Source organism: Aptenodytes forsteri, unplaced genomic scaffold (assembly GCF_000699145.1).
Source record: "Aptenodytes forsteri isolate BGI_AS27 unplaced genomic scaffold, ASM69914v1 Scaffold255, whole genome shotgun sequence".
NCBI classification, from domain to species: domain Eukaryota; kingdom Metazoa; phylum Chordata; class Aves; order Sphenisciformes; family Spheniscidae; genus Aptenodytes; species Aptenodytes forsteri.
The window spans coordinates 6,981,517-7,001,780 of record NW_008794888.1 but is presented as its reverse complement, the minus strand read 5'-3'; the positions used below and the strand labels follow the sequence as shown (position 1 = coordinate 7,001,780).

At 41.8% G+C, this 20,264-nt stretch overlaps 1 protein-coding gene across 1 annotated transcript in view; it reads left to right on the top strand.

Moving 5' to 3' along the window:
- CNTNAP5 (contactin associated protein like 5) overlaps positions 1-20,264 on the top strand; it is a 239,298-nt gene that overhangs the window by 141,030 nt on the left and 78,004 nt on the right. The window contains exon 13 of the mRNA XM_009275042.1: positions 8,618-8,818. Coding sequence (XP_009273317.1) covers positions 8,618-8,818 — 201 coding nt within the window. The remainder of the gene's footprint in view (positions 1-8,617; positions 8,819-20,264) is intronic.

The window sequence follows — 20,264 nt, the reverse complement described above, 5'->3', positions numbered from 1 at the left end:
AGAAATCTATTGATCTGTCTTGAGTACTACTTAAATGCTAATAATCATATTCTCCAGTGCAAAGTTTATAGACATGCAATCTAAATCCATGTACTTCTTTTGCTGTCCCGTATGGAAAGTGTTTGTAATGACCTTTCCTCATCTCCTCCGGAGTAAATTTTTACCCTTGATATCTGAAAGATTTGCTTACAATACACTTGCGTCATTCTGTCACCGTACTTCTTTACTGATGCTGTTTTACTGTATGCAGACCCTGGGCTATCAGATCAATAATGCTTAGAAATTGCCATGGCAAGATCAATGGTTAATTTTTTTCTGGCCAGATATTTGTCCAGTCCTCAAATAGCTTGGTTTTTTTTTTTTTTCCCCCCTTTTTTTCCTCCAGGGGTGCAGATTGGGGAAAGATGAGTCCTTATCCCAGCTCTTGCTGCTAGTCCAAGATATGTTTTTGAAACTGCCATAATGAAAAAATCATTAATGAACAAAAATATATCTCCCCTTGTTGGGGATCATCTCTGTTTTGCAGTCTTCTCAAAATGCAAATATTGCCTATTTTTTTGATGCAAGAAAAGTAAAGCTTTATTTTCTCTATCTCAGAAAACTGTGTTTAAATCTCAGACAAAGTAAGGGATTCTGAAAAGATGTGAAGGAGATTGCCAAAGTTATACTTGGCAATTTTTTATAAATTGCCTCTAGCCTTTATTTTTCATTCAGCTATCAAAGATACAGGTTTTATTCTTCCATATAGTACATATTCCATGGCATGTAAGGAGGGTTGAATTCAGGAGGATACAAGTTGTGTTTGTAGCTGAAGTGTCTAAATACTTCAAGTGTCTGAATAGTCCCACTTACAATACGATATTCGGTCAGCTATTTGAGGAAAATACTGTAGCAGTTCAGCTTTACTCACGTTGCTGTGAACAAGGAGCAGACTGGAGTAACAGAGACAGGCTACTACAAAGCAGAGCTGGCTAGACCTCAGTCCTTGCGGTAGGGATCCCCACTGATGTTCCCAACATAATCGTGGAACTGGTGGTATTACTGTCCATGGCATCCACCTTTCCCTTTGTTTCCACACAAGAATCTCAGTTCATCTGCTTATATAATCTATTAATCCATCTCCATAAGAAATCATCTCCTTTTACTTTGTATAGCAATTACACTGATACAGAAGTCACCATGTGATTCATCCCTTGTTACATTTCCTGGGGACCTGGCAGGCTCTCACGTGGAAAGGAGGGCTGCCACCGGTTAGGCTGAGGCAATAACAGAGAGGAGGAGGAGGAGGAGGAGGTTGTGCCTTAATTCTGGTTTTATTACCTGCAACTATGTAATTGTGGGATAAGAACTTAAATGGTGAAACTCCCTGAGATTCTCAGGCTGAGATAGATAAGATTTTACAGCTTTGAACTTCTTCAGGAAGTTTTTGGAGTGCTTTGTTTGTTTGTTTGTTGTTTGTCTTCCCCCCCCCCCAATAAGTGTACCTTGCAGCTTACTGTCTGTAATTGTGATTGACTTTATCACTGGAGAAAACAAGTAATGGGATTCCTTTACAAATTATTTACTACTGTTTAGATTAAACACAGCCCTTAAAGATTTACAGTTTATCCCCTCAAACACTACAGGTCTTTTGGCACACTGTAGTCCTGACAATTTATACATTTCTGTTTTGAATTTTCATTAAGTATATTCCAGAACTTTATAAAATGAAAAACCTTCAGTGCTTACATTATGTCAAAGGCATTGCGCTGTCAACAGCTGCCTTGCTGTTTTCAGTGAAATTGTTGTGTCTCTGATGAGCATCACAGCAGAAGTCCTGCAGGCCTTCTTCACTGTCACACTTGCAGGAGGCCCCCAAGGAAGTTTTAGTACAGAAGAACGTAACAGTAGATATTTTCCTCTAGCCTTTACCTTTTAACCAAGGGTTACTGTAACTTAATCACTCTCCTGCCACATTTGCAGCGCTCAGAAGTTACAGGTAACCTGTGGCTCTCTAAAAGTCATTCCAGCTGTCTCAGTTACAAGAGGTGGATCCATTTGCCCCAGACATGGGTGTCTAGTGCCATGTTGGAAACCTGCAGATGTCCTGCCCAGCCTCCTGGTGCTGCATCAGAAGAACGGCAGGTCTCCTGTGGGCTTCACTTTTTGTCTGCCAGGCTCATGCAGATGTCTGAGCCAACACAAGGCATATGAAACAGCAGAAAAGTGATTATGTTGAGTCTCGCAAAACTCACCTTAGATGAAGGAGACTGAGCCAGAGAGAACTGCACTGTTGTGACAAGTGCAGCAAGTGTGAGCACAGTGGATAAGTGTCCATTTTGCACTAAGAAGTAGTTCAGCGATTGCCTCTTCAATTTTTGGAGAGGAATTTTTCTCACTGCTTGTTGTAGATACCCTGTATTAGAGGAAATATGGAAATGGAGGATCATCAAGAAGTAGGCTGGCAGGATAATGGTTTGCCATCTCTGGTCTTCAGCACAACATGGGGTATGAGGGTGCCAGGGGTCACAGAAGAGGTGTCTCGTTCTCATCCATGAGAGCCGCCTGGCATGGTCAGTCTGCTGACAGAGACACCTCGAGTCGTGAGCTCGGAGTGAGCATACTTCATCCCTGGGGTGTCAGAGAGTTGGGAACCCAGCTCTTCTCTCTCTGCCAGGGCTGGGGCAGCATGTCTGTGGAGCCGGGGGTGTGGTGCCTTCCTGGTGCCAGCTTCTGACTGCCAGGAGGGATTTACAGACGGGGAATGGTTCCAGGCGTGGGCATCCCTGAGGAATGCACACCGGCAGGTACAGTCTGCCAGTACCATCAGAGAGTGGGCTGCATGCAGGACTTGGGGGACAAGAACCTCCCCAGAATTGTTTCCATGGAAATGCATTGCAGTGCTTCTGCACTGGCTGGAAGTGGCTGAATCAGAAACGAGGAGGAGGCTGATGAGCACAAAACAAGCTGCAAAAGCACATATTGCTGGGTCAGCCAGCAGAAAAAAAAATGGTAGATAGAAAAAAAAAAAAAAAGGGTGGGTTTCATAGGAGACTCAGAAATTACCTCCTTGGAGTCAGTGAATTAAAGCTGTTTGTGGTAAGAAACTGCCTTTTCATATTCTTTGAGGGGTGTATGTTAGAGCGCCTGGGCTAAACTGCCACTGCAGCTTAAAACAGTACAGTGTTCAAGGAGGAGAATCTGTCTTTTGTGTGGTTACTTCTGTAGTTATAGGTACAGCTTTCAGGACAGTATTTCGCATTCAATGTAGAGCACCATGAAACAAATGCATCATATGAGCTCTCGGAGCAATTTTTCTCTCTCTCATGTAGCATTTACCGTATGTTTGGCTTGTTGGCAATTTAATCAGTCTGAATAATCTTGTTTTGTGACAAACCTCCTAAATCACAAAGGAGTGATGCAGTTTGTATGGGTGAAATGTGCTCCACAGAGATATTTCAAGTTGAAGAATAAAAATGAGAATTAGACAATACAGAACTCATTGAAAGCCAGTTTTCCAGCTGCTCTAATTTCCCACAATTTAATTTGTGTGCCGTCAAAAGCAACTTGGAGGCTTCCAGCAAGATAATAGAACTATGGGTGAGGCTAAACAGAGGGTCTAAAATGTGCTGAATGCATTGCAGTCCCGTGCTGTAAAAACATCTCCTAGGACCAAATACAGGCAGCATAATATCCCAGTAAATTGGACCATTAAATAAAACTGTGAAGTCATAAAGCTGTAGCATTACCCTGAAATTAAAGCATTGTCACCTTTGAATTACGGAACTATTTAACAAGCATTTAGGAAATCTGCTTTTCAAGGCTGCATTTAACTATTCCAGGTTATACAGTAGAAGACGTGGCTGCACTCCCCTACTGGGTTTTGAATGCCTTTCAGCTTGTGTGTGGTTTGAAATTTTACCAGCTGAGAAAGTAATAAAATAATAAAGTGGAATAATAGAAGGTAAAAATAAACACTGACCTTTGCCTGGAGATCAGCTTTTTCATTCTCATTGCGAATTCACAAGTGCAGGGAGAGCTCATTAAGTTGAGTAAACAGGAAAAAACCCATATATTATGGACAGACATAAAAAGAGAATGATAACTTTGTTGAAATAAAGGAAAAGAGAGCCTTATCTGCCTAGTTTAACAGTTTCCAGATATGGAAATGGCTAGAAGGAGCTAGTGGCATCAACTTGGTTTGCATCTATGATTACAGTGTCACTGCCTAAAAATATAATGAAAACAAAACCAAAAGGAACAAAGATTTTTTTTTAAAAAATCCTCATATTGTGAAATAGGAAGAGTATTTGAAGCCCCATTTTCAAAAGCCATAGGCATAATCTGTGCAAAGGTGTGCCTCTGCAAAGGCATATGCAAGTCATGGAGCTAAGTTACAGACAGCTGTTGCACTGCTTCCTAGCTGTACTGATCTGTGTGCATGTCCAGTTTGCAGCGTTTCTTACATAGGTCCTGAAGCACGCCTGAAATGCAAGCTCACAGATTGTCATCAGTAGGCTTCAGAGTACATGCTGATCGAGCTGTAAGGGTATAATTACTTGACTTCATTCTGAGGCAGGCAGCTGTAAACTGGGAGCAGCCCTAGCTAAACTTGTGCATGTGAATTTGAGAAAATAGTATGATATTTTTCTAAATGCTGGTGGTTTTGAGGTGGAAATGGTGCTTGAATAAAGCCCAAGAGTTGACCTGAATGGTGAGGGTCTTCAGAAGAAAGGTTGGGATTATTTTTGTGTAGTTTTCTGATCTACAGAAGCAGGTTCCACATGGTCTTGCTATTGTCTGGGAACGGTTCAAGAATTTACTGCCCTCCAGCTCCTAGTTACTTCTCCCTCAGTCAGCTGAGATGCAGGAGGCAGCAGTGTCAGCTCTCCCACTCTGTCCAAAGCAAAATAAAGTTTAAATCATTTTCAGGCTCATTTGCTGCATGTAAACCAAGGGGTGTCCTTTTGAAAGAAGGAGCTTTCTCTGTTTTTTTTACTGTGATGTGAATGTAATCCCTTATTCTTATAGCAGGTTGTGTGTGACTTTGTGCATGTTACCTAGCCCCTCTATGCCTCATGTCCCTCTTTCTAAAACAGAAGTACTTACTCTTTCCCTGGGAAGTGGGAAGAAGTGTGGCTGAAATGATTGAATACATCTCTCTTCCTTTTCCTCCTGTAACATTGTTGTCACCAGCTCTTTTGTCTTGCATCTGCGGTGTGTTGGGCCACCCTCCTACTCTGAAGACTCCCTTTCAGACTCCAAGTTTTTAAAGGCTCTTTCATTGTTCATTGTTTTTTTTTTTTCGGGGGGGGGGGGGGGGGGGGGGGGGGTGGGGGGGGTGAGTGTAAAAATAAAAAAGGTAGCAGAGGATGTGTTTCTCTGTCCTCTTTCTACACCAACTGTGCATAGGGAAAAGAAACAAACTTTTGAATGGTGGTAGCTTTTGCCGTCCCAGAGGTATGCTTGCTGGTGGCTGTGACTTTCCTTTCACCAGATCAGTGAGCCAAACATATATATTTTTTGAGATGCTGTACTGATGGTTACTTTTACTTCAAAGATGGAGCATAGAGAGAATCTCTGAAGTGATCAGCAAAGCACAGATCTGATCTGTAAAAGTAATAAGCGTAACAGATCAGGCATGTGTAGATTAGGAAATGTCTGAAATGTAACTCCAGAATTCTTCCCTTCCTCTATTACTTTTTTTAACTCTCTGTTCTGATGTACTTGCTAAATCACAATTACTTTGAGCACGGAAAGAAACTTGGTTTGTTTTTCCTTTGCAAACTAGAGGATGGAAAATCTGCAGTTAGGTTCTCCTTTCTAAAAGATCCTGTGGAGAAAAGCAGTTCTTGAATGTCAAAGTTCAGATCTCAGAGGGACAGCTGAGTGCAGCTGTAATGATAACAAGACCATTGAAAATTAATGAACAATCGCAGAGAAAAACAAGAGAAAGACCTGTTGCATTGTCTGTCCAACACACTTGTTAATGAGTGCTTGTCCCTAACAGTATGTTTGCTGATGTCTTGTCCAACCTCACTTCAAACGTCAATTAATTACATTTCCAACACTTCTTGGGAAGACTGTTTTATGCTATGCTACTTTTAACAATTTTTTCCTGGTAATCCTTTGTTGCTTCTAAATTACTAGATCTTGGTGCTTTTGGCTTTTCAAGTACCCACACAGCACCTTTCCTGGTGTACAAGTTCACAGCCTGGAAAGCACAGTAGTGTTAACCGCTCTGAAACTTTGGCGTTAGGCTGTTGTACTTCCTGAGCAGCACTGTAGCCACTACTGTGAGCACTGATTTTATTGCAGTTTCTCAAAACTATGTTAATAACTCTCAGTGGGGAGGAGCTTATGACTGCCCATCTGGAATTTCAGCAACCAGTTCGTTCCATCATCTCTTGGTTTTACATCTCGCTTACAGCATCAGCAACTTGATGTTTGTCTTTTTAGTAGGTTTTTCAGTGAAGGCAGGGGTTAAACTTCTACCGACTTCAGTGAGAGGAAAGTTAGCTCACCCTCAACTGCTTCTGAAAAATCAACTCTGTTCATGTCAATCCTTGAGAGAACAAAAGAAAAACCAGAGACTCTGGCTGATAAGAATCACTACTTTCAGATGTACAAGATGTGTGTTATGCAGTCATTGAATTATATTGTGTTGGAAGCAATATATTGTGCAGGACTGTGCAGGGTATTGTGCTACAGTGTTAACAGTGATTACAACCACAGGGGCACGTTTTACAAGCAATAAATTTGTAATATTTCTTGTGATTTTAATCTAACTTTCGTGTATCACACATCGCAGCAGTGTTTCATTGAGCTCCAACTCAAAGGATCCACAAGCAGCATCCTGAACTCAACAAGAACCACAGAATTACAGATCTATGAGCAAACTCTTTCTGTCTACCATCACAGAAACGTTGAGAGTGTTGTGAGTGTATGTATGATTTGCTGAGCGTAAACTGTTCTTACAGTTAATGCTATACATTACTGGGAGAGTAATTTCTCCGTAACTTGCAGCCAGGTCTTAGAACAGACCTCTTTAAATAGTCTCCAGATGGTTGTTGTTACTTGCCTGTCATCTGAATGCCTCCATAATGACAATCCATTAAATCATCTGAGTGTCTTTGCACAGATAGTCCATTTAGAATTTTTATACACCTATTAGAGTTCTATTGAAGTAATCTGTGGGATATTTGTAGCTCAACGAAAAATACTTCAACTGCAATGCATTGCAGTGGCCACAAAGCTACTGGGCTTATCATGCCAGTGTATCGGGGACTAACTGGAAAGCTCGTGCTCTGCAAGAACTCAGACCAGGTAATCTGGTAAAACCATCTGAATACTTAAAAGAACAGGTTTTAAGATCAGTTTAGAAAAGAATCTGGTTCAGTGTTATCTGGGGTTTCCCTGTTGAAGCATGAATAACAGAATAGAAGTCTTTTGTCTAGATCTTGCCTCTTCCTCCGTAACTGTCCATAGGTTTCTGCAAGTGAGATTGAAATCTTCCTCTCATCAAATGATTAAAATTTACTTCCTTAAATTGTTGCCCTGTCAGTATCTTGTATCCTCCCTGGGCAAGCAGGGTCTTTGGTAAAAAGGGAATTTACTGGATGTGACGCTTAATAACATCATGGAGCACATGCAGGGCTCAGTCCTGTGAATCCTCATTAAAGAGTTTGCTTTTTACTCTGGGTCAGCTCAGCAGATTGGCTGTTCAGGCGGTCCTTCTTTTCTTGCCCGTTGCTATCTCACCAGAATCAGCTGGGAAACAGCCTCCCTGCTAAGCTAATTGCTTCTAATTGTGATGTTCTCCTTATCATGCCAGCCTCAATGCTGGTCATGAGCTGGGTTGTTATGGTGCAGGTTGTACTTAAGCCTAGATTCTGCTTTCTGTCACCTAAGCAATCCCTTGCTCTGCCAGTAAATGCAATGGAGATGAGAATGGGCTCCCCAGAATGGAAAAACATCAACATTTACAGTTAACTACAGATGCCAAGTCATATATTGTTCTGTACATCCAAGCAGGGCATCACTCAGCTTATATGTAGAAAAATCTGAGAACAGAGTAAAATGAGTGATCTGACTTCCAGCTGGGTGGTAAGAACATACTCTCAGTTTTAGCTTTCTGGTAAGAGTTTGTGGTTTCTGTTTGTAGTGAGTTTGTGCGAGCTCATCAGCCACAGTTCTCCGCTACCATTTGTTGTTGTAACAGCATGGGCTGCGCTCTCAGGTACAGCTATGTTTGCAAAAGATGAGTGTTACCGCCCTGAGCCATGTCGTTATGTCTTTTCTCTCAGGGCCAAAGCCAGCTGAAAGGTATCTTATTTTCTTCAGATACTTGGCTATAGAAGATGCCAAAGATCTCCCGTGGTTCCCAGGGAGCTTGTAGTTTCCCTCTTACTCAGCAGGCTCTGTAGTGTTTGCTCAAGCTGGTTCAGGAAGAAACAGCTCTGTGGGCTACACTGACCTGTAACAGGTCTTCACCACAGAGTGACCGTTTCGGAGCCCGTGGTCCTGCTGATCCTCTCTCCAATGCAGTAAAGCATTAGATTTCAGTTGTTTTTTTGTTCCCTGCTTGTTGCAAGTTTTTTGCTGTTAACTTCCTGTTCAATCCTTTTTCATTTAACAGAAGATAAGATCTGGACTGCAGTGCAGCACAACACCACAGGGCTAACCAGAGTGCAAGGAGCTGATCCGGAGAAGCCGTACACCATGTCCTTTAACTACAACAGCAGTGCGGAGCAGCTTGAAGCCATGATAAACAGTGCAGAGTACTGCGAACAGGAGGCAGCCTACCACTGCAAAAAGTCACGTCTCCTGAACACCCCGAGTAAGTGCTGCGATTCCTAATCTTTCCTTATTAACTCTTATTGATTATACAGCAGATACAGGCCGCACTGCGACTGAGGAGGAAAAAAAAATAAAAAGAATAGTAGCAACACAGAATAGAGTGAAAAACCTTTTACCTTCTTGGATACTACTGCGCAGTGCCTGTCCTCTGATGCAAGAGGGTCAGAGCTCTGCAGAGGAGTTTCCACTGTGTAAATTCATGCGTACAAAGGGTCTGAAAGATTCTACGATGGAAAGTACCTCTTGGAAACCGCAAAAGCTGTATTTAGCTGTTGGTAAATGGATGTGTTTATTCATTTACAGTTTTTAACTGTATACTAAAGATAGAAAGCATCCAGATTGCTCCAGACTCTTATGATGTTTCTGGAGAGGAGGAGTGTACCCTCTTCTGAGTCCCACAGCCCTGAATATGTTTAAGGTGTTTGGTAGTACAGTTTCTGGGGCAAAACTAATTTTCCCCTCCTGATACAAGGAAGAAGTTTTTTGCCCTGGTTTAATGTAGCAGTAACAAGAAGCCAGAGGGTATGATCAGTTTGTGTCCCTGCGGTAGCAAATCTCCAGTGGCTACTCAGGATGGCTGCCTTCTACTCAACCCTCTCTTGGGGTTGGGATTTTACATTTGCTTAGCCAGAGACATGAATGCCATTAAGGGCAGGCTTCTGAATGTCTTCAGAGTCTCATCTGGTTACTTGTAATGTCTATATGGTCCTGGTGATTCTTTGATTATTAGCAACTCTTAAATTTTTTAGTAGGTAGGAAGAAATCCCATGGAAAGCCTTAAGGGGAGCTTGCAATGGGAGTTCCTATTGTGTTAAAAATACATTGCCTAATGAGATTTATCAAAAACCTGCCTGGTTCCAGCAAAGTTACTATAACACTGAATGTTTATAGATCCAGTAATCAGATGCCTTACAGCCAGTTTATTTTTAAAACCTGTGAATTATGTCTTTTGTTGTCATCAGAATTTACCAGCCAAGAACTGCTTATATTGCTAATCACTTTTTAAAGAATGAAATCTTAATATCAGCATCCAGGGTAGAGCACAAAAGGAAACAAAATGCAGGTGTAACTGCTTATAAAGAGGGAGAACTAATGTCTTACAAATACTTTCAGTGTTGCTGGCTTCTGTATCCCACACCACACTTGACATGTTATAAAGATATAATCACACAGTGATTATTTCCAAAATCATTTTTTAAGGTTGAAGGCCACGCTATTAGAGCAGGTCTGCATGTGTTTACTTTTAGACATTTCTGTGACATACTTGGTCATGCACGTGCAGAAGGGTACACTATGAGTGCATCTTGAGATATCTCTTGTATGTGGTGCCTCTATAAAGCTAGGGACACTTAAGGATCCAAACCCATTTCTCCTTTAAGAAAAAAAAAGTAGTGATAATCTTGTGTATAATGACAGTATGTAAACTGTCCTGCTTCAGGGCTAAAGCTATCTACCAACTGGCAGACCGGCTAAGACGATTCCTGACAGACAGCTCCTTCTCCACTTGTCCAGGACCAAAGTTGTGACTTTAACTCCTCAAGGGAGAGGATGCAAGGATGGTGTCCAGCAGCCCTGCTTGTGCTCTTGCAGCTGCTGCAGTGCCGTTGTGGTCCTGACGGTTGACCACACAAGAACTGCATGACTCATAACTCTTTAGTACAGCTCCAGCTGATAAATCAAAAAAAATTACAATCCAGTGCTATGCATGTGGCAGACCCCATCATTTTTTCCTCTCTTTTCCTCCTTTTGTATGCTTTTTAATTACACTTTCAATTTTTCATCCTGAACTTTCTCAATAGCCTAAAGCTGTAAGTTTGGCAAGATGTGGAACATGCTCAAAAATAACCATCTGAGTTCTTGAAATGACAAGATATTGGTAACAATTTGTTCTTAGCTGAGTATTAAGTGTTTTTAAATAGTAGAAAGACATTTTTTCACCAAAAGCCTTAAATAGCCCTATTATTTGATATTCATTTTGAGGTGAACTTCTGCTGTATTATAGAGCCTAGAGACCTAGTGGTGCTGAACACTATGGATGTCTTGAAGCGTTCTAAGATTTAAAGACTTTCCGTTCCTAAACTTGAAGATGAGCTACAAGTGCAAATAACCCTAGGGCGGTTTGCTAGACTTACTGCAGAAGGTTCTCATCTGTGTTGTTTATGCTCAGAAGTAACTGGAGGGAGTCTGATTTGGGGTCAGAGCAACAGAACAAAAATCAAAACACCCGGGTTTTGTTTCTTGATTCGGCCTAGGCTTTTGGATGCCTGAAACACTATGTTCTCTCTGTGTTGCAAGGGTATCATAATGTGTAATTATGGTTAATGAACCACACTTCAGATCTTCCTTCAGAGGTTAGTATACAAATGCACATGTATTGATGACAACGCTGCATTCGTAAGCCAGCAGGAAACATTACATGACCTAATCCAGCCTACTTATTAATACCTCTGGACTGAGCCCAGCGGTGAATGCTTGATGTAAGGGCATCTCCCAGAAGTATATCTGATCTTGACAGAGCTATAAAAGTTCCCCTTCCTGCAAGGAATCTAATCCATTTCTGAGCTTCCTCTAGTTTTGGGGTTTGTTCTTTATTTTTTTCCGAGGAGATTGAATGCATTAGTAGGATATCTCAGCTGGTAGCACCAAAACCCCAGATCCTTTTCTTCAGGATCTAAACACTATCATGTTTCACAGAGAAGCAATAAAAAGGTTCCTCTTTCCTTTTGCATTTGTAATGTTACTCACCAGCAAAGATGCGTGTTGCTACATAGCAACTTTGGCTTTCACAGCTTTGAGGTGGGGAAAAAAAGAGAAAAAAAAAAAGATGTGCCTGGGCAAAGGGACAAGCATGGCACGCACTCTGGGCTGCCTCAGAGAGAAACCAAAGGAGGCTCCTGGCTTGCATAAAATTGTTCCAGTTTATATCAAGGAATTTGTCTCTTCTTTTCCTGCTACCTCTTGCCTGGAAGACATAGGCACATCCCCAGCGGGTGTGATTCAGTGTAGTCTCCCCATTGAGTTACTTGGATTTACATCTGCAATGTGTCAGACATGCAATCTGGCAGTTGGCAAAGGAGTTTACTCATCTCCACCTCCTGCTGTCTGGAACAGCCTTATCAGTTCTCACTGTCACACTACAGCTTAGCTGCAAGCATGTCTTTGAAAACTAAAACTAAATTGCCCTGAACTGCATTTTTGTACATCTCTGCCATCAGATAGATTTTCAGGAGGTTTGTGAACATCAGAATAGATGTCTGTTCCTCAAAGGAATAGCTGGCTTTCTCATGATGCTGACAAATGAAACTTATAAATTATGACCAGTAATTGCAAGTCTCTTGTGAATTCTCCATGCTGGTTGGAGAGACACCCACATAACTAGAGCGAATGTGACAGTTGGCATTAATTAGGAAAGTCATCCACACTCTTAGCAAAAGATTGCAGACTTTACCACTGCCTCATCCCTAGAAGCACAGATCGAGACAAGCTAGCAGGAAAGGAGGGGGGTGGGCAGGAAGCTTGGGCTACCTCTAAATGTGCTGTCTGTATTCTGGGAATCTGAAAAGAAATTTAGGCCCCTGGGGCTCTGATTTCCTTTCTTTGTGGAGCATCTCAGGTAATACCTAGGAGAAAGGTATGTGCACAAGGATATGTGCATGTGTGCACATGCATGTTTAATTAAACTGTTAACATACAAGATGTTTGAAGGTATGAAAACACTTTATTAGCTGAACAAACCCTCAGCTCTGACTGAATTAGCTCAGTTTTCTAGAAACAGTGGGTGTACTCAAAGGCTTAACATTTAGGAAGCTGCCTCACATCCACCATATCAAGGACTTAACACAGTGACGGCTGTATCAGTGGCAGGATAGCTTGCTTTACAATACTTGGCTGACAGTCTGTCAAGTTCATAGCACATTTGTGTAGGCAGGGACTGAGAAAAGATCAGTCCTAGAGCAAAATCAAAGAAAGAGGAATGTCTTTAGGTGGTGTTTTCTTCCTGCCTTCTTCCTTATTTTTCTCTCTCCAGTGGAACTCCCACACCATGTCACCTCAAGCTTTGATTTCAAACAACTATCCTAAACTACGCACCTCTTCCCTGAACTTTCTGCCTGTCCCTCTTAATATCTGTCAAGTCCCAGTATTATATGACTTGCACACAAGTGTCCACCTCCTCTTCTCCCCCCTGCCTCCCAGCTAGAGCTGTATCTTGGTGTCATAGTTTAACCCCAGCTGGCATCTAAGCTCCAAAAAGCCACTCACTCACTCCCCCCTGGTGGGATGGGGGTAGAGAATCAGAAGGGTAAAAGTGAGAAAACTTGTGGGTTGAGATAAAGACAGTTTAAAAGGTAAAGCAAAAGCCACGCACGCAAGCAAAGCAAAACAAGGAATTCAGTCGCTCCTTCCCATTGGCAGGCAGGTGTTCAGCCATCTCCAGGAAAGCAGGGCTCCATCACGCTTAACAGTCACTTGGGAAGACAAATGCCGTCACTCCGAACGTCCCCCCCTTCCTTCTTCTTCCCCAGCTTTATATGCTGAGCATGACGTCATATTGTGTGGAATATCCCTCTGGTCAGTTGGGGTCAGCTGTCCCAGCCGTGTCCCCTCCCAACTTCTTGTGCCCCCCCAGCTTCCTCGCTGGTGGGGTGGTGTGAGAAGCAGAAAAGGCCTTGACTCTGTGTCAGCACTGCTCAGCAGTAACTAAAACATCCCTGTGTTATCAACTCTGTTTCCAGCACAAATCCAAAACACAACCCCATACTAGCTACTGTGAAGAAAATTAACTTTACCCCAGCCAAAACCAGCACACTCAGTGCTGAGCTGCACCACGTGCCGTCTCCAGGTCTGTGAGCCCTTATGCCAGACAGCTGTTTGCCCTCACCTGTGAACCACTGCATTTTCATTTTGTACCTCTATTATTGGGGAAAAGATGTAGTGCTACCTCACAGCAGGGAGCGTGTCCTAATTTCTGAGTTTAGACTTTAGTTTAGACTTAATTTTGCTGCTGAGACAATTCAGTGGTGTTTTATCTATACCCTGTATGTTGCTAGAGCTCTTCGTCTGTGCAGGCTCCCTCTTTAGTTCTAGACGAGATCTCCAGTGATGTCAGAGCTCAAGATGCTAAGAATGTCCCGCAGGGTCCTGCCTCCAATAGTGGCTGCTGGAGAGATGCACCTTAGGGTGAGTACACAAGTCTGGATGTCTTCAGCACATCCCTCAATATGTTCCCATCACCCACAGTTGCTCTATTAAGGGCATTAGACTTTATGCCATTGCTAATCCCTTTTAGTATCCACTATGGATCTGGTGTTCATAAATTTGTCTAATCACTTTTTGAACTTCATTATATTGTCTGCCTCTGCAGCCTCCTAGGAAAGCAAGTTCCAGGAGTTCCCTACTTGCTGTTCACAGAGCTACTTTTTTTTAATGTGTTTTAAACTATTGTTTTCCTCAGTGCACTGAGTTCTGGTATTGCAGGATGTGGTGAATCACAGTTTTGCACTCATCCAGTGCTTTTATTGTCCTTTTAGTTGCCCTTCTTGGACCTTCACTAGCTCTAGTATTTTTTTCACCAGAAGTGACCCACAGTGTTGCACCAAGGTTTCATATAATGGGGACACCACTTTTTAGAGCAGTATAAATCTTTATGAAGAAAGAAGTGTGAAACCTGGGTTCTGATAAAGTTTTTTATATAGCTGTACCATGAGGTTATATAAAATGACCCATAACAAGCAGTCATTTACCATTGGGGTTTTGCTCACTATTATTTTATGCCTTTCAAATATAATTTCCATTTTATCATTCCAGGTACTTTAAATTGTTATTACATTACCAGGAGACTATTTGTCATTGCACAAAATAACGTAGAACAGGGCAGTCCACCCTCAAAAAGTGGTTCATATTGAAGGGATTGGTGGATAGGTGGCAGGTGTAGATTGTATGTTGTAATTATTCTTGGGTAATTAGAATCCCCTTCTTGAGAATGATTGACTTGCCATCTGTCTTTCCACCACCATACCTTGTCTCTCCCCTCCAAAGTGGCAGTGCTGATGGCTTCTCACAAGCACAATTTTAGATAACTTGTGCTATATTTAGAGACTTTTGAACAGAGTTCGCCATAGTAATACAACATGCCCCCTTATTTATAGGGAGAGATTTAGAGGCCATTTTTAAAGATGCTGTATTGGTAGTAGTGTGCAGCTGATTAAAATGCAGGTGGTCTAAGCAGAATAAAAAACCTGCTTCATGGGGTGGTAGCTTGGCATCTAGCATGCATGCACCTGTGAGTAATGGAAATTTCATTATCCCAATTTCTGACCCTTTACTTCCCTCGCCATATACGATTCCTCCTGACTGACAGTGAGGTAAAGTGTGCTATAGTTGCCAAGGAAGGAATGGCAGCTGCTTGCATGACTTCTCCTCTAGCCCCGTTGTGCTTCTCTGAGATCACAATGCAGCCAGGAGGCCAAGCGATGAGAAAGACATGGGAAGAAATCCTTGCTTGGTCATACACTTCATGTCTTCTAACCCAATGGGAGGAAAGCGTGCTCCCTCCTTGAACCCCACTGCAGGAGAGGACAGGCTTAATGCTACCTGGCATACTTCTGGAGTGACACCGAAAGGGCACGAGTCTCTTGGGACTACTCCAGTGAACACTGGAGCACCATTATCTGTGTTTGCTTTAGACACAATATGTCAGGTGAATTTAAAAACATTTCTTGAGGTGGGGACTGATAGAGTGGTGAGGAAGGAGCTTGTATGGGTAACTCCTGTTTGCTTCTGTGGAATATGTCCTTCATACTTCTGCTGTCACTGGATATTTCTGTTGGTTTTTTGTTGTGGGTTTTTTTTTCCTTCCTTGTATGTTTTTTTTTTTTTTTTTTTTAAAGTCTAAGGAACAATTCTAAAATTACACTTCTATTTTTTTTTTTTTTTAAGAGACCTTTTACAGTTTACCTAGAAAACAAATTTGTCTGTCTAAACTGAATAGCTCCACTGTGTTTTACTGGCATGGAAAGTACCTCTTCCAATATACAGGAAGCTTGTACCAGGGGTATTAATGAAGACACGTAGGACAAGTTAATGAAATGTAAACCTAGACCATAGATTTTGAGCCTGGAATCTGGAAGTCATTGCGTGAACTGTTATTGGTGGTGCTGTAAGGAAGTCAGTGCTGTGAACTGATGCTGTAAGATGTTTGCTTAACCTCTGTAACCTGTTACGTTGGAACTTTTGTTCCCAAAGAACCTCTGGTTTAGAGTGAGGTTGATGATCTTTTGCTCAACCTGTGAAACTTATGGGATGGTAGAAGTGCTTATAGCTCAGTAATGAAGAAACCTTGAATTCAGGGAATTCTGCAGTCCAAATAAGAGTTTGGAAATGGATAGTTTTGAGACACGCATGTGCCAGAACCAAACACGTCCTAATGATACCTCTGACTTGAGAGACCCCGTCATATAAGCTATTCATACACACAATTCGAAGAAGGAAAAAATTACACATTTTTTTCAGGCTATCCCAGCCAGCATTCCCTTAATCACGAGCAGTGATAGCCTTTTTTAATTTGCAGGACTCAGCATACTGTTAACAATAAATAAATAAATAATGGCAATTAGAAACAAACAGCTAATCCATGGCTTGTTGTATTAATGGGTCATTAGCTATGACAGCAACCTGCCTACCATTCAAGAAAGAAAGCAGTACTGCTGCCTGAGCAGAAAAGTGTGCCTTCTCCCTCATTAGAGCCACAGCGGGGATTGTGTTCTCATCACACTTCCATTTGTCTGCTTCATTCGGCCATCCTACTTTGAGCATCTTGGGCTCCATTAGACTCAAACTGTCTTACTGACATTAAACTAATTTCTCCATCAAATTTGGGCCAGTGCGGAGAATGCGTATTCCAATTCTGGAGAATAGAAGATGTAAATCATAGCAGTGGAAGAGTTCTCATATGACCTCTTCTACCAAGATGCCGCATGAGTGAAGCAATAGTAATTTACATTTCTATTCACATTATCTTTGAGGATAGCAAAGCATTTGGGGCTGTAATCTCTCAGTTTTATGTGTGTTTTGGGTTCATTTGACTCCTGTTTTAGATCTGGGGGGAAAAAGTATGTGCAAAGCAAGGCACTTGCTAAAAATCAGATGGGATGGAGCAAGTGAATGGGACAGAGCCCATATGCTTTGATTTTGCTTTAATTGGTCTGACCTATCCAGGAAGGCAGAGGTGTTAAGAGGCTATACACAAAAAGAACAATGGCATAATTTAATTATATAGTGTAATTAGGAGGAAAGAAAATGTAAGCCTATGGGAAAAGGAGTCAAGTTTTTACTCTGTATAGATTGGGTTAGACTCAGATTCATTGCTTGTAAATCTCAAGTTCAGGAATTTTAACCCCTTTACAGTGTGAGGATAGCCTATGGGAAATGTATTTTCTATTTTTGAAAGTGTGAAGGCAGAGACAGGGGAAAAGAAACAATGAGGATGAGCTGAAGGTTTTATTTTCAGATTACTTTGTGCTTGGTGTTCAAACAGCAACAGAACAAGAGCCTTCCCTAAGAGTATTTAGTTCAATGCTTCGCTTATGTGAACCATCTGATGTTAAAGGGAGCATAAAAGTAGCTCTTCTAAGTGTCTGTTACTCTCTTTTGTAAAAAAAACCCAAAATATAGTGGGTAAGCAAGCCTGCTTGGAGAAAATGTCTCCAGACCTTTGGGGAAAAAAGTTGTGTACTTCTTCCCCTCCCAAGAAGTGTCTAAAAGCAATTGAGAATTATTTACTTCCCCCCAACCCAGACCGATTTGGGGAGGATCAGATCTGACTGAGGCTTGACAAGTAGCTAGAAAGATGTCGTGATCTGAAAGAAAACAACCCTTTTAAAACTTTCTTTAGAGAAGCTTTTTTCATATCTGCTGGGCCAGAAAGATTGAGAACAAAAATGAAAAAGCTTTTGAGCCTGAATTTGTTCCAAGCCCCTTTGATAGGAGGAAGGCTCAGGCTTTAATGGGGATTGGTTTAGCCAAGGGGTGTGTTCCTGCCTGAGCTGTCCAGGACTCAAAGCAACATCAAGAGCCTTCTTCCTTTGCTCTCAAGAGCAGAATTCAAAAGTCAGAAGAAAACGAAGGCTCAGGCTTTAATGGGGATTGGTTTAGCCAAGGGGTGTGTTCCTGCCTGAGCTGTCCAGGACTCAAAGCAACATCAAGAGCCTTCTTCCTTTGCTCTCAAGAGCAGAATTCAAAAGTCCCAGAAGAAAACTTTTTTTTTTTTTAACATTAGCATTTAGAAAGGTTAACCAATTAATCTATGCAGTCCTCCTTTAAAGGTAGTTTTCTTTCCTTGTTTAGCAGAGAAGAAAATTGAGGCATCAGGCTGCTACTGATGACAATTTTGTCTGAAACTGGTATGGGCCATTAGATCTGTTTGAAAGTACTACCCTAAAACCAATGGCCAAGTTTGTCCAGCCACAAAAAAGAACCATAAAAAGACTGTTTCCTCCCAGATGAACACCTCTGAAACCTTGCACCCTAAGTGTAACATTTGTATAGGTACCTCTTGTGCCTTGCCCTTGTGCTGGTAGTGGAAGAATTAACATGTCATCCCTTAGAGGTACATTTGTTTTTTCTAGTTAACTGATTAACACAGTTACGGTGATTCAGCAAGGAAGGCTTGACTCTGTGAATTGTTATGGACCTACCAAATTACAAGGGAGATAATGGTATATTCAGGTGGGGTATAATGGAATGTTTTGTATATTCAGCCAGGTAAGGAGAGAAAGCTGTGATTCTGCACTGTAGCCCAGGAATACTATCACCAGTCTCAAGCATCTCTTAAGAATCCAAATTTCTTTCTCTTCATCTCCCAGGCAGTGCTTGGATTTTGCTTTGCTGCAGTGGTTGATTGTAAAGGGAGAGGTGTGAGAACTCCAAGCCTACTTTCTTTATCGGACACGCAGATGCCATATGGACAGCCCTATCTTTCTTGTTCATAGATGTTTTAAGGAAAGATAAGCTTACCTGAGAACGAGTGCAGTGCATTCAGAAAGTTTTAGCTTAGCCATGGTGGGTTGAATCTAGGTACGGGTCTGAACACAGCCAGATGCAGCAGGCAGGTCTTCAGCATAATCCAGTCTTCAGAATATGTCTCCAGTAATGCCGATTCAATGCTAGAATTCTTCCCACCATTGATAGACATCCGTCCTTACCCACACTAATTAGACACAGACCATTACAACTATTCTACCTGTTGCCTGGTCATACCTGTGATTGTAGTATATGGTGTAGTCGTAAGATAAGGATGTTGTCTTCCTTTGTAAAGGGCAAGACGGGACTCCGTGTAGTTAAGAAGCAGCACCCTTGTTTTTTGGCAATGATGACCCCTGTTAGAGCTATTGGAAGCAGGCCTGCATTTCTAGGATGGGATCCATGTAGTCTTACTGTAGCTGTCTTAAGGTTATGTGTTCAGCCCAAGGTAGATGCCCAAATTCTTCCAGGCGGAGAGGTATGTAACTGAAGGTGATACTTCCAACTTACTTTAGATATCTTTCTAAACAGGAACAGAACAAAATGATTAAACATTGTATGTTCTCATGCTTCTGCCTAGTGAACAGCATCCTCTCCCAGCTCTGCAGTTTTGGTTATTTTATCTGTGCTGCTGTTTTTTTTTGCAGTTTAGAACATTGTTTCTTTGTTTGTTTTTACTACAACAATAGTTCAATGAATGGTGAGGTATTAAATGATGCTTTTTTCTCCTATGGTTTTATGCTTTAGTGTTGAGCTTCTGTATGGATTGTCTGCTATCTACTGGGGATTGAAAATGCATTGCAACCTTTTTTTAGGCTGGGTCTCTCTGTCTTCTGCTTAGGCAGTACGTGAAACCTGTAGGAACATATTTTTCAGTCAAATGTACTTGAAATTGGCCAGTGGGTTCATGAGTTATTTGAACAACGGACACACAAACGTTCACATAGCATGTTCCAATGTGTCTCATTTCTCTAGAAAACCAGGTTGAGATTGATATCTAAAGCCCGCTAGAATCAATAGGGCTTAGAGACTACTATACTGCTTCTGCTGACTTCAAGTATCCTAGTGCTAGGAGGAAATCTTAATTTGGGCTAAAATGAGATGCAGATGGACATATGTCGTGGTTTAACCCCAGCTGGCAACTAAGCTCCAAAAAGCCACTCACTCACTACCCCCTGGTGGGATGAGGGAGAGAATAGGAAAGGTAAAAGGGAGAAATCTCATGGGTTGAGATAAAGGCAGTTCAATAAGTAAAGCAAAAGCCACGCACGCAAGCAAAGCAAAACAAGGAATTAATTCACTACTTCCCATCGGCAGGCAGGTGTTCAGCCATCTCCAGGAAAGCAGGGCTCCATCACGCTTAACAGTCACTTGGGAAGACAAATGCCATCACTCCGAACATCCCCCCC